This window comes from Suillus paluster, assembly GCF_016628075.1.
Source record: "Suillus paluster strain FC165 chromosome Unknown EDB91scaffold_8, whole genome shotgun sequence".
NCBI lineage: Eukaryota > Fungi > Basidiomycota > Agaricomycetes > Boletales > Suillaceae > Suillus > Suillus paluster.
Genome location: NW_024537568.1, coordinates 242,221 through 254,481, shown reverse-complemented (window position 1 = coordinate 254,481; position 12,261 = coordinate 242,221). Strand labels below are relative to the sequence as shown.

The 12,261-nt window shown below is 48.6% G+C and overlaps 6 protein-coding genes across 6 annotated transcripts; 2 read left to right on the top strand and 4 right to left on the bottom strand.

Moving 5' to 3' along the window:
* Positions 1-2,135: 2,135 nt before the first annotated feature.
* EDB91DRAFT_1111295 (uncharacterized protein) lies at positions 2,136-3,383 on the bottom strand. The gene is made up of 4 exons (XM_041317745.1): positions 3,080-3,383; positions 2,859-3,023; positions 2,410-2,805; positions 2,136-2,355 (listed from the first exon to the last, which is right to left on the bottom strand). The coding sequence occupies exons 2-3, from the start codon at positions 2,922-2,924 to the stop codon at positions 2,500-2,502; spliced, it is 372 nt and encodes a 123-aa protein (XP_041180915.1). The 5' UTR covers positions 2,925-3,023; positions 3,080-3,383; the 3' UTR covers positions 2,136-2,355; positions 2,410-2,499.
* Positions 3,384-3,521: 138 nt separating this feature from the next.
* Positions 3,522-4,488, bottom strand: EDB91DRAFT_1111292 (uncharacterized protein). The gene is made up of 2 exons (XM_041317744.1): positions 4,232-4,488; positions 3,522-4,179 (listed from the first exon to the last, which is right to left on the bottom strand). The coding sequence occupies exons 1-2, from the start codon at positions 4,298-4,300 to the stop codon at positions 3,850-3,852; spliced, it is 399 nt and encodes a 132-aa protein (XP_041180914.1). The 5' UTR covers positions 4,301-4,488; the 3' UTR covers positions 3,522-3,849.
* Positions 4,489-4,863: 375 nt separating this feature from the next.
* Positions 4,864-5,839, bottom strand: EDB91DRAFT_1235465 (uncharacterized protein; the record flags this gene model as incomplete). The annotated part of the gene is made up of 4 exons (XM_041321326.1): positions 4,864-5,355; positions 5,411-5,423; positions 5,460-5,644; positions 5,705-5,839. The coding sequence occupies 4 exons, from the start codon at positions 5,837-5,839 to the stop codon at positions 4,864-4,866; spliced, it is 825 nt and encodes a 274-aa protein (XP_041180913.1).
* Positions 5,840-6,480: 641 nt separating this feature from the next.
* On the top strand, positions 6,481-9,456 carry EDB91DRAFT_1111286 (Dynamin central region-domain-containing protein). The gene is made up of 12 exons (XM_041317743.1): positions 6,481-6,726; positions 6,783-6,897; positions 6,948-7,380; positions 7,432-7,651; positions 7,716-8,048; positions 8,105-8,254; positions 8,308-8,417; positions 8,476-8,530; positions 8,583-8,789; positions 8,846-8,912; positions 8,967-9,198; positions 9,259-9,456. The coding sequence occupies exons 1-12, from the start codon at positions 6,577-6,579 to the stop codon at positions 9,275-9,277; spliced, it is 2,091 nt and encodes a 696-aa protein (XP_041180912.1). The 5' UTR covers positions 6,481-6,576; the 3' UTR covers positions 9,278-9,456.
* EDB91DRAFT_1197542 (nuclear transport factor 2) lies at positions 9,457-10,298 on the bottom strand. The gene is made up of 5 exons (XM_041320607.1): positions 10,147-10,298; positions 10,007-10,078; positions 9,849-9,953; positions 9,728-9,798; positions 9,457-9,677 (listed from the first exon to the last, which is right to left on the bottom strand). The coding sequence occupies exons 1-5, from the start codon at positions 10,231-10,233 to the stop codon at positions 9,644-9,646; spliced, it is 369 nt and encodes a 122-aa protein (XP_041180911.1). The 5' UTR covers positions 10,234-10,298; the 3' UTR covers positions 9,457-9,643.
* EDB91DRAFT_1111282 (uncharacterized protein) lies at positions 10,299-12,001 on the top strand. Its single transcript, XM_041317742.1, has 6 exons — positions 10,299-10,758; positions 10,811-10,891; positions 10,942-11,080; positions 11,134-11,244; positions 11,298-11,639; positions 11,692-12,001. Exons 1-6 carry the CDS (start codon positions 10,373-10,375, stop codon positions 11,836-11,838), a joined length of 1,206 nt encoding a protein of 401 aa, XP_041180910.1. The 5' UTR covers positions 10,299-10,372; the 3' UTR covers positions 11,839-12,001.
* The last annotated feature ends 260 nt before the right edge of the window (positions 12,002-12,261 follow it).

Sequence of the window (12,261 nt, the reverse complement as noted above, 5' to 3'; positions counted from 1 at the left end):
TTCCTCTGTGTGAAATGAGTCAGTAATAAAGACGAACCGAGAAGGAAATGAAGTACAGGCTTGGCCGCTGTGTATGGGACGTCGACTACACGTGGCTCTCGCAACTCCATGTCTGATCCATTTCGTCTGTGCAGTATGCCAGAGACGAAGTGTTGGGCCCGGCTGAGAGGGCGGCCGGCGTCCCGCTCAGATGGGCGCGAGGTAGGGAACTAAGGACATATTGCTCAAGAGGAAGTGTCCAATTATAGATATAGGTCACCCACGTTAACATCGTCGAAAAACCCTCGGGGTATTCGACGAGTATCTTCGATTTGCGGGGCTCGTCGTCGTGCATCAGCCTATGATGTAGATACTCAAAAGCAAGGGAAAAGGTCAAGAAACATATCACATACATTTAGCACTGACTTGTTGGCGGCGTTCTGTGACAAGCGTAGATCAGAGATCCAATGCAACATAACCCACTAATATAGGAAAAACTTACATTATCTGACAGAAGGTCGTCGAGGCAAGTTTCTCCGAGGATATCAGAGACATCCCATGTGTATATTTGGTCATAGCCGCCAGTAATGAGCAATGTTCCACCGATAGAAAAGGCCACGGATTCCACCCGTTTTTCATGGTGGAGGGGTTGTCCGATGGGTTGATTGTTGCGGAGGTCCCATAGTCGCACAATCTCGTCGCACGAAGCGCTTGCGAGAATGCGTTCATTCGGAGAGAGTGCAATTCCATTGACAATTGGTTCGAATATGTCGTCGTGCTGGTCCACTAGCAGAACAGCAGTTGCCGTCCAGGTGGAGGTGTCAAACTTCCTGATCCCATTCAGCGCGCCGACGATAAGTGTGTTTCCATCCTCGGTCCATGCCAGGGATCCAACACTGCCCAACTCGACCGTTGTGATCAGTTCGCCTGTCTTGACATTCTAGACTTTCATCGCGCTCCCTCCCGTCGCAATCATCGTACCATCCGGAGAATAGCAAACCGCCCACACAGCGTAGTTGTCCCCTGTCTCGAGTGGTCCAAGGATGGTCTCACCCCTCTCGACATTGCACACACTGAATGTCCCGTCCCAGGATCCGCTCATCACTTGCCCTCCATCTGGACTCCAGGAGACGGACCATAGTCCGAGTCCCCAAGTTGTTTGCCCCGTCCATTTTTTTATCACCTTGCTTGTGTCGATGTCCCATAATCTCACTGCGCCATCCTCACCCCTACTTGCTACTTTCTTATTGTCCGGGGACAATGCAATTGCGCGCACTCCTCCACTTTCTTCGTCCTTCCAGGCTTCTCCGACCTGCGTGCCGCTCTCCAAGTTCCAGACTCGAAGTGAGCCATCCAATGAACACGTGATGATCAGATGTCCACCAGACAGACATAAGACTCTCCGGACAGCATCGGTGTGTCCTTCTATCTTTTGGCGAGGCTTCGTCGCTGATTTCTGTTGCTTTGCAGGGGCTGGGGAAGACATGAATTTTGCTCGCGGACTTTGCCTAACGGGGGCGGGAAGATTTCAGCTCTTTGTCAAGAGTCGCAGCCTGTTACGAGTTTGTAACAGGTACTTCAAGTTCATCAACGACAATGCAAATTGTTACGTGTACGCCTGCTAAATGAAAGCTGCGGCGGAGTGGACGTTTCGTTCAATGCAAAGCCGTGCCAAGAGGGATCTTGCTGTATTCATGCTGTATCTTCGTGTTCGCTTCACAGCTTGATCGCTACGTGGCTGGCTGTGCAGATCAAGCGCCCATGGCCACTTATGTAAGTCCCGTTTTTGACTATATCTACATCTCAGCATCGCGTCTGCCAATCTGAGAGATGGCCTAGTTTACGTTCACATTTGAAACTTTCTTCAGCATTAAGCGTGCGCTCTCATTGGTGGAAAGGTACTTAGGCGACGCTAAGCGCTCGGCTACATACAGGCTCCGCTCGATGAGCGCTCGACGAGCAGCCCCGACTTCTAGACAAGCTAGTAGTTCAGCTTTCAAGTAAGTCCGCATCCCTGTGTCCATTCTTGGCCTAATTAAATTATCCGATCTTGGTCTCCTGTCTTTCCATTCACCGGACTTAAATTCGACGCAAATAGTTACCGGCGAGAATGAGTGAGAATTTGAAAATCCGACGAGTCTCTATCCCCTCCGAGCGCTGCCTTTCCATTTCAGAGTCTATCTCTGTTTCAAAAAAAAATCGATGTGACTATTGTCTTTGGAGCGGCATCACTTTGCATTTTGCAAAGGATATCTGGGCCCGCAGTTTCCACATTATTGCAACGACCTTTGGCTGAATTCGACGTCGATCACGATCCAACCGTCAAGTGGGAACAAGCTGATTGGGTCCTCGAGCATTTTTCCTCTCGCGAATCAGGTGTGTACGCTTTATGAGCTCATGGCGTTGTAGTCAATAATTAACGAATACCAGAAGACCTATTTCAACGAGCTAAGTATGAATCATCTGAATACACGCTAAAGTCTATCCATGGACCATGCTAACAGACTCCCCATCCGCATACTACTGACTCGAGCAATGTTTCTTGTGTGTATCAAGAGTGTCTCCGCGCGAAAACGTCTCCCCGCAGTCGCAGGAATATGCAATCCTCATATGGATCAGTTCCACATGTCTGAGGAGGCTCTCTATGTTGAGCTCCTGACCACAATGATTCCACTTGCACTCGACACGCGACTTTTCTGAGCCATGAATCCCGTGAACTTCATGCAGGTGAGCAGACATATTGTGACCGCGAAGCAAGTAGTTGCAATGCAACCCTTGTGGATAACCCCACATGCACTGGAACATCTCTGCGAGAGAATGGGCCCTCTGAGAGTGCTCATTAGATGCAGCGATGCATGGTCAGAAGATCGAGAACTTACAGGCACTGGTGCAGTGGAGGACTCAGACAATCCGTTGCTTGAGCAGTTGTAAAAATGGCTCGACATGGCAGTATTTTCGAGGGAGAATGGGATAGTTATGATGCAGCCTGGAGGTGACTCTTGCGAAATGAGAAGGTTGATTTTGGAGGCAACTTGGGGCCACAACTGTATCGGTGTATCAGCAAGTTACTTATACCCCCTCCCCAGCTGTACAGGCTTACCTAGAACCCTGAATTTGCTCCCCCTTGCATCATTTCGTGTATGCTTCTACATTTCATCACCAAGTGCTATCAATGACCAGGCCAACTTGCCACTTTGCCACTTGATTAGGTCCACGAGCGCTTAATCAGCCTGCCAAGGTCCCAGGCTACAGCATTCGACAAGCGCCGACTAAATCGGCAAAAACCTTAGTTTCCCTCCTCCAACGAGTCCCACAAATTTTCCTATCAACAACGACGAGACACATCGAGACGGTGTAAGCGGGAAAAAATAATAACACGAAGGCTCGGGACCAGTCTGGTTTATACTACCACGGACAAATCGAGCGGCATAGCCACCCCTGCCTCTACCCCATGCCTCATTAGCAAATATTAATCGCTTCGGTGTGAGATCGGCGAGACTATCTAAACAGATATATATAGAGGACGCTGGTACTGCAATGTGCATCTAAAAAAGTCGAACCGGTCAAAACAAGTTTTGATCTTGTTTTCAAACGGAAGCCTGTATGTAGCCGAGCGCCTAGCGTCGCCTAAGTACCTCTCCACCAATGAGAGCGCACGCTTATGGCTGAAGAAAGTTTCAAATGTGAACGTAAACTAGGCTGTCTCTCAGATGTGGTACGTATTAATCTCGGATCATAATAACCCTATGTAGATCCGGAGAAATATTGACCGAAGTCATGACAGTGAATAAACGCCAAGTACAGTACTAGTGAGCAGTGGCCTACTGCAACGGGTCAAGCAGTGAGAATAATCTAGACGCACGCCGACATCTATCCAAGACTCCCCGGATCTACATACTGCTCAGTGCAGGTTTTCCTGTGTTTCTTAAGAGTGTCTCTGCGCGAGAACATCTTCCCGCACTCGCAGGAGTATGCAATCCCCATATGCGTCTCTTCCACATGTCCAGCGAGGCTGGCTTTGTTGAGCTCCAGACAACAATGTTCCCATTTACACACGACGCGCAACTTGCCCGAGCCTCGAATTCCGTGAACTTCACGCAAGTGAGCAGCAAGATCATAGCCGCGAATCAACTGGTTGCAATGCAGCACATGTGGATAACCCCACATACACAGGAACATCTCTTCGAGAGAATGGCCCCCCTGAAAGCGCTCATTAGATGCAGCAATACACAATCAGAAATTGAGAACCTACAGGCCCCGGCACAGCAGAGGATTCAGATGGTGATCCGCTGTTTGCGTAGTTGTAAAAACGGAGCGACATAGTAATTGTACTGAGTGAAAATGTGATACTTATGTAGCCTGGAATGTCTGAGGGAGCGGTGACTCTAGTGAGGTGAGGAGAACAAGTGAGAAGAGGCACACGGCCGGATCAGAAATTTACTTATACCCCAGCTTGCCCCCGGCTGCGCAGTCTATAAGTATAATACAGGTCCACAGCTTCTTCGAGAAGCACCGCACTGACTAAATCGGCAGTAATCTTGCTTGTCCCGCGAGCCAATATTGGTGTGTGCACCTGGATGCAATCTTGGGGAGACTTCCACCTTGCTAAGGCTTGCTTGTCCCGGCCCCACAGAACACAACTACAAACTTAGTTTGCATCACGACGACGACGAGAGATACCGACGTGGTGTAAGTGGGAAAGAATAATGGTGCCACGTGGATATCATTTAGATGAATTCAGTTTCTGTCGCGCAAAGCAGTACTTCTTTAGGTGGTTGTGGCGACACAAAGATTATGAATCACTTTCTCCAAAAAATACACAACGTACATTACACTTACAATACAATAGCCTTTGGAACCAGCCATGATCCTTCCCAATCGAAGTTAGAGTTTCAAGCGATGCATGAACTGGTCGACCAAGCCCCTCGTCAAGTCTTCAACCACTTGGAACCTAGCAATCCCACACCCTTCGCTTTCAATGTGTTGCATCAAGCCCGAAACAAGCTTATACTTCCGCTTGCACTTTGGGCACTTGAACTCATCCGCGTCATGCGCCGGAGAGTTGATATGGGAGTTCAGAGCCCCCGAGGTGCGGAAAGTACGGTGGCAGAGATAGCACTCGTAGGCAGTGCCGTTGAACGCGCGCTCTGTCACATAGTAAGACACGACGCGGGGCGCCCCGCCCTCTATGCGACGAGAGATCGAAATCGTAGGCACTATATTGAGTACATGCACTGCCGCAGTTACTTGGGCTCGCGAGATATTGTGGCACGTCCCGGACTCAATATGAAGGGCGATCGAGGAGGGAGTCTTGAACCTCTTGGGACAGAGAGGGCACTCAAAATCCAGGGCCCTGTGCACGGGGGAGGCTGCGTGCTGTGCGATAGGGTGCTTCATCAATATAAGAAGCGGAAAACGAAGCAGAACTTACTTGGTCCAATGAACTTGGGGTGGCAAAATCGCGGGAGCATACAAAGCACTAATTGTGCTTTGAGCTGGCAGCAAGGTGCTTATAAAGGCTTGCCAGGTCAACAAACCACCTATCACATCCCCCGCAGAACGGTTCTTCATCGTCATCATCGCTGTCGTCATCGTCGTCGCTCTCGAACGCATACTCATACTCATCTTCACTGTCGCTGCGATGTACCGCAGCATTTTGCAGGTGCTAACATGAAAGGGGCGTGAGTTGGCGCCTTAGAGATAAACGACAACATGAGTATTGCACCTGATCAAGTCCATTGGAAGTCAAGAATAATCTGTCGCAATCCTCGCAAAAGGGATGGTCATCTTTGTCGCGACAGTGGGCAAACAAAGCTTGAGCGGAACGGAATGAACGGTCGCATTGATTGCACTGTTCCATGATGTGGAGGTCAAGACGAAGATGATGGTCACAAGATGGTCGAAGTATTTATCGGCATTCCGGGCCTAGCCGAGTATAGACAGTTCTCACTGGGCATGGGCATGAGGCTCGAGTGAGGCGGCCGCTATGTGGTCGATAATAACAAAGAAGCTTCGAAGCTTGCAATTGAATGGGGCCCCACAAATTGAACAATTTACCCATTGTTCAGGGTGACTCATGATCAGTTGTCGTAAAGATAATCTTCGCGATACGTGCCCAATTCATTCTGCTGTCGTGCGAGACAAAGGGGTATTCGGTCCTGACCACAATAAACGAATTTTGGCGCTAGCCAGCCATCTTCTGTGAGCAATCACTGCCTTGTCACAGCCATATATATCATAGAAGGGAAGCAATAAGAACATGCCACAAGCGCGTGCGAGGAGACGAGGCAAGCCGCAGAGAAGTGAGACGAGAGCTGAAACGATTGGCTTTGAAAGACAGTATTTTCCTTGGTAACAGTCAAGAATGAGCACAAATTAAAATTACAGCGCGTCGGCACCGATTGCAGAAGTTCAGAATGTCTCGCAAGACCAGAGACATGACTAGTGACTAGTGACTCCTTGAAGAGTAAATTTGTTCCGGTTTGGAGTTGTGGCTGTGCCCAGCAAGGTGTGCTACTGCGTGTTTCGCAGCGCAGCGGGTCTGCTCGTTCATTTCTTCTATCCTTTTGCCCTTGTCCATCGTCTAATCTGCCCAGCATGTCAACAGGTCTCGGTTCAGAGATTGTCTCTGTCATTAACAAACTACAAGACGTATTCACCGCTGTCGGTTCCTCTGCCTCCCAAATAGACCTACCACAGATTTGTGTGCTTGGAAGTCAAAGTAGCGGTAAGAGTAGTGTGCTCGAGGTGCGCACCGCGATATTCGAAGTATGTGAAGTGCACTACTTAACTTAATGCATTAGAACATCGTTGGGAGAGACTTCCTCCCTCGTGGCACTGGTATCGTGACTCGGAGACCATTAGTCCTTCAACTCATCAATCGTCCCGCAACTGCGCCGCAAGCCAATGGGACAAATCGTACGTTTACTTTTGTAGCTTTATTTCGTTTAGGCTGATTTCCGCGGCAGCGCAACTAAACGGCAGTGATAAGCAGGCGAACGAATCGGAGTGGGGTGAATTCCTGCACATTCCTGGCGAAAAGTTCTATGACTTTAACAGAATCCGTGCCGAGATTGTTAAAGATACAGAAGCCAAGACCGGTCGTAATGCAGGTATCTCGCCGCAACCCATCAACTTGCGCATATTCTCCCCCAATGTCCTGACTCTTACTCTCGTCGACTTGCCCGGTCTCACCAAAGTCCCTGTTGGAGACCAACCCAAAGACATTGAAAAGCAAATCAAGGACATGCTGCTGAAGTATATCTCGCGTCCAGCATGTATCATCTTGGCTGTTACCGCTGCAAACACAGACTTGGCGAACTCCGATGGTTTAAAGCTAGCTCGGGAGGTTGACCCAGAAGGAACGAGAACGATTGGTGTTTTGACCAAGGTCGACCTTATGTATGTTCATGCTTTTATAACGAGCAGCTTTTGAGGCTAACTCACCAAAAGGGACCAAGGGACAGATGTTGTGGACATCCTTGCAGGGCGCGTCATTCCCCTGCGTCTGGGTTACGTGCCGGTGGTAAACCGAGGGCAACGCGACATTGACACATCTAAAACAATTGGTGCTGCACTGGACGCGGAGCGCAACTTCTTCGAGTTACACTCTTCGTACAAAGGGAAATCGCAGTATTGTGGAACGCCTTTCCTCGCCCGCAAGCTAAACATGGTGCGTCCCTCAATCTCTCCTCATGCGCTGTCCGGAACGATCACTGATGTTTTCCTTCTCCCAGATTCTTATGCAACACATTCGTGCCACTCTGCCCGACATCAAGGCCCGTATTAGCCAGCAGCTTCAAAAATTCACTGCCGAGCTGGCTACCCTGGGCGGTCCTATGGGCGATGCATCCTCTGGAAACGTAGTCCTTTCGGTCATCACCGAGTTTACAAACGAATTCCGGACAGTCATTGACGGTAACACCAACGACCTCTCGCTGAATGAGTTGAGCGGTGGTGCTCGAATCAGCTTCGTCTTCCACGAGCTGTTCAATACTGGTGTGAAGGGTATCGACCCTTTCGACCAGGTCAAGGATGGGGATATCCGAACCATTTTGTACAATTCGTCGGTGAGTTTGTTGCTCGCGGAACCCGAGGTTACTGATTTAAACTTTGAACAACGCAGGGTCAAACTCCATCACTTTTTGTTGGTACACAAGCCTTTGAAATCATTGTCAAGCAACAGATCAAGCGGTTGGAAGAGCCGAGTGTGAAATGTTGTCAACTTGTATATGATGAACTCATTCGCATTCTTGGACAACTGCTACAGAAGATCGTACGTAATCACGCAATTGACGATCGCAATAATGTGCTCACGGGACCGTACAGCAAGCCTTCAGACGTTTCCCTGCGCTCCGCGAGCGCTTCAACTCAGTTGTAATCAATTTCTTCAAGACTGCGATGAACCCCACTACGAAGCTTGTAACTGACATGGTGGCGTACGTACAGAACCTCAAAATTTACCATTTTCTACATTCTTATGCTCTTGGTGATTAGGATGCAAGCATGTTATGTCAACACGACTCACCCCGACTTCATTAGCGGTCACAGGGCAAGTATATGCGACTTTGATGATCTTTTATGGGCTCATGCATCCTGCACAGGCTATGTCAATAATTCAAGATAGACTGAACGCCAACAAGCCACCGACGCCTGTCCCGGACGCCAAGTCGGGGAAGCTTACCCAAGGTCAAATCAACAACCGTGACTTGGACGTTGATCTCAAGAAGGAAGAGCCGAGTTTCTTCGGCTCGTTCTTCTCGTCAGCCAAGAAGGGGCAACCAAAGAAGGCTGGTCCTGTCATGGAGGCGGTACGTCCTTCTCGTATACCTCGACGTGCTGCAACTTATAGTTGCATCTTTTTTAGCCTCCAGCGGTTATTAGACCCCAGTCTGCTCTCAGCGAGAGGGAAACAATGGAGACCGATGTTATCAGTGCGTCATTTTTATTTTTATCTTTATTTTCACTTACACAACCTCCTCGTTCAGAGCTACTGATCCATTCGTACTTCAACATCGTCAAACGCGAAATGATCGACATGGTTCCAAAGGCTATCGTGCTGACACTCGTCAACCACTCGAAAGAGAACTTGCAACGCGAGCTTCTCCAAGAGTTGTATAAACCTGAAGTGCTCGACGACCTGCTGAAGGAGAGTGAGTTTGTCGTCAATCGCCGGAAGGAAGTTGTTGGTATGGTCTCGGCACTGAACAAGGCTGAGGAGTACGTCGGACTATCCTCTCTCAGACTTGATACTTTTACTGATCTTGATTTATTGTGTAGGATCGTGGCTGGGGTTTAAATGGATAATATATGGGGAGGTTGGGTGCAGGTTCTTTGCACGACCTCGAGGCTGTTGTTGTGCTTATGGACTGATTACTAGTATTAATACCCTCTACATATATGTTCTACCTGGTGTTAGACTTCATGACTTCTTATCTTTTGCGGTTTTTCATACCGAATTATGCTCTGCAAGGTGATTGGGTGAACGCGTGTTGTGCCGATCCTGTGTTGTTTCAAAAGTTCGACACGACGATCTTTCCAGATTTATAGTGGGATCTACTTTCGATGCTAAGCTACGACGTACAAACGATAGAAGCCTCCGTCCTCCATTATGTACACTTCCACGGATCTTTGACTCATCTACCGGATCATAATATGCCGTGCTTCAGCCGAGGTTGAGTCGGAACATGTCATTGAGCCTGTAAAAGATTTATGAGCAAGGTTGTGGCACCAAGTTGGATGAACATACACGTAGAAAGAATCGGCTTCCTTTGCCAGCACGAACACCTGGGAGAACTGCAACTCTTGATCTCCGTCCACCTACACCGTCGTCAACAGCTAGATCGCGATTGATAAACAAGAGGACGAACCCTTAGCAACCCTGTCACGTTGATCAAGAGAGTAGTCATATCGAGGGATGATGGCTGCGCGTCAAATGTGCTGATCTTGTGGGCGACCTTTTCGAAAGGCAGTTCCTGAACCACGGAAAAACGGTGAGCGATATGCGTTAGAATACGATTAGACTTACACTCAGATGCTGGACTATATTAGATCCACCCTGGAACTGTTTGCCCTCCCATGTCAACATGGAATGTGGCCGCTGGAAGTTGTCAAAAAGTATTTGAATACCGAAAGTTCGAGCTCACTACGGATCATGAAGTTGCTCACATACAAAGGGGCCAGGTTCGACCTGCCTTGGGCGAATTGTGAATAATAGAATTCAGTGAAGTTCTTTGCTATGCCGGTGATATCCATGCTGATAGAGAACTAGGACACAGACGATTACAAGAGATGGTGGTAGTAGGGCAAGAACACTTGGTAAGTGCCGAACTTGCAATCGATACCTTTCCTAATCGGGTTATCAACATTTCGGCTGTGATTCTCACTACGCGAGATGGCGGTGGTTTTCCAGGCTGCACTTCCGCCCAGCAGTCCACAAATGACAGAGTCATCTCGTCCAAGTATGCGCAGGAAGAGTTCTGCGCAGAACCTCCTGTCGTCATTTAAGCCTCCAAATGGCTCCGTTAATACGGCAACGGTGGGCAGCATATCATCAGCTACCAGCGTTGCTTATACCTCGGTCTCCACCCCGACTACGATTGCTGCATCCGGCAGGGAATGGGATGGCCAATCTGTTCACTCTGACACCCTCTCATCTAGTGCTACGCTGGTGGGAAATGGCACCCCGGTGATCGCGCAGGGGACCTCTGTCGAATACCTCCGAGACTTGGTGCAGAAGCGGATCATCACATTAACCTACATGAGAAATGTACATGAAGGGTGTGTTCGGTCTAGCCTTGCATTAATTCATCCAGTTCATAACTGTCTCCAGGAGAAGTCATTGGTTCCACACCATTATGATGTCTAAGAATGAACTCGATAAGGTATTCAATAACTTAGCTATGCGCAAACGGTGCGGCAAGCGATTCCATTGGAGGGATTTTGGCTAAGGTTTTATAATAGGACATATCGATTTGCTATCCTTGCGATGTCGCTCTCGAATCTGCTGGATATACCTCAAGTGCAAGACTTTCTTCGCGGACTGATGAACACTATGAATGAATATGACCAGGCGAAGGAGGAGCCCGACAAACCAAAGATCGTGAGCTTTTCTCCAACTATTGCGAGGCGCTCGCTGCTTACTTTGGGTGCTAGCGGTTATTCCGGTCCAAAGTGGCCAAACGACAAGCCGCTGGCGGTTTCGCTGAATATACTGTACCATATACGGATGGATCGGAAACATCATACCTTGTTTCACCTCATATAGTGCGTTCCCAGCGGTTTTGATGCTGCATCATCAAATGACGAAACGTTCGCAGCCATTTCCTTTAGACTATCATCAGACCCTTCTCTCCCTCCTAGATGTCATTTCTGAAGTTTACAACAAAATATCGCGAATACTCGGTCCCTCCCCATTTCCCAACTCTGGGCAACACATGATGGGACCTCTTGGGCTCCTCGCACCACATCCTGGCGTTTCCTATCTGTTCTCTGGCGCGGACTCCCATGTGAAGCAAATGGACGACGGGGACTCCAGCCTATGGGGTATCGCCAATGTACATGGTGGTTATGGTAGTTACGGCGGTGCCCTTGGAAGCCCGCCACCTAGCTGGACACCTGGAATGGGAGATATGCTCCTGAAAGTGGACACGAAATTCAAGGTAATAAATTTAGAATGTCATGAAACCATGAATGTTGAACAGAAAATGACAGAAAATAACGTCGGCGTTATTGAAGGAGTTGGACCAAGTCGCTCGAAATGGCATCAAGGATGAATTGACGTCTCTTGATCCACTCCTTCGCAACGTTGCTTCACCCGAGGATGGAAAAGAGATGTATGATTTTGAAGGCATTGTCTGATTAACTGGATTCATTCGCGGATTGTATTATACCCACCTGCATGTATAATAGTGTATCATTCATGGACTTATTTCTTGATAGACATCTATACTTGAGATAGGTGTTCGCTCAGCGGCATGCCACGAAATCAAATCACGCGAACCTGGTCGCGGTGCACAACGAGAGAGTTACATTCTACATGTTACAACGAGAAATTCAACAGGGCAATTAGAGCACTACTAAGCTTAGGGACGAATTCGTAGTATGTATGTAGTACGAATCCTCTTGTTGTCGTTGTCTCCACAAGACCAAGACGAGCGCTTTTTGATTGAGCTTTGAGGAAGGCTAGAAAGCTTTCGAGGAACGTCAGTTCTCGAGGTACAGCGCCAAACACTGACTTCTTTGACCTCTTGATTGTGTTATGAGCGAGAGTAATGCAGCATG

Coding starts and splice junctions, on each gene's coding strand:
- EDB91DRAFT_1111295 (XM_041317745.1), bottom strand. CDS start 2,924: ATGTCGAGCCATTTTTACAACTGCTCAAGCAACGGATTGTCTGAGTCC. Junction 2,806..2,858: donor CCTCCACTGCACCAGTGCCT/GTAAGTTCTCGA, acceptor GAGCACTCTCAG/AGGGCCCATTCTCTCGCAGA.
- EDB91DRAFT_1111292 (XM_041317744.1), bottom strand. CDS start 4,300: ATGTCGCTCCGTTTTTACAACTACGCAAACAGCGGATCACCATCTGAA. Junction 4,180..4,231: donor CCTCTGCTGTGCCGGGGCCT/GTAGGTTCTCAA, acceptor GAGCGCTTTCAG/GGGGGCCATTCTCTCGAAGA.
- EDB91DRAFT_1111286 (XM_041317743.1), top strand. CDS start 6,577: ATGTCAACAGGTCTCGGTTCAGAGATTGTCTCTGTCATTAACAAACTA. Junction 7,381..7,431: donor TTGACCAAGGTCGACCTTAT/GTATGTTCATGC, acceptor ACTCACCAAAAG/GGACCAAGGGACAGATGTTG. Junction 7,652..7,715: donor TCGCCCGCAAGCTAAACATG/GTGCGTCCCTCA, acceptor TCCTTCTCCCAG/ATTCTTATGCAACACATTCG.
- EDB91DRAFT_1197542 (XM_041320607.1), bottom strand. CDS start 10,233: ATGGATATCACCGGCATAGCAAAGAACTTCACTGAATTCTATTATTCA. Junction 10,079..10,146: donor CGAACCTGGCCCCTTTGTAT/GTGAGCAACTTC, acceptor GACAACTTCCAG/CGGCCACATTCCATGTTGAC. Junction 9,954..10,006: donor ATATAGTCCAGCATCTGAGT/GTAAGTCTAATC, acceptor TCCGTGGTTCAG/GAACTGCCTTTCGAAAAGGT.
- EDB91DRAFT_1111282 (XM_041317742.1), top strand. CDS start 10,373: ATGGCGGTGGTTTTCCAGGCTGCACTTCCGCCCAGCAGTCCACAAATG. Junction 10,759..10,810: donor ATGAGAAATGTACATGAAGG/GTGTGTTCGGTC, acceptor AACTGTCTCCAG/GAGAAGTCATTGGTTCCACA. Junction 11,640..11,691: donor AAGTGGACACGAAATTCAAG/GTAATAAATTTA, acceptor AGAAAATGACAG/AAAATAACGTCGGCGTTATT.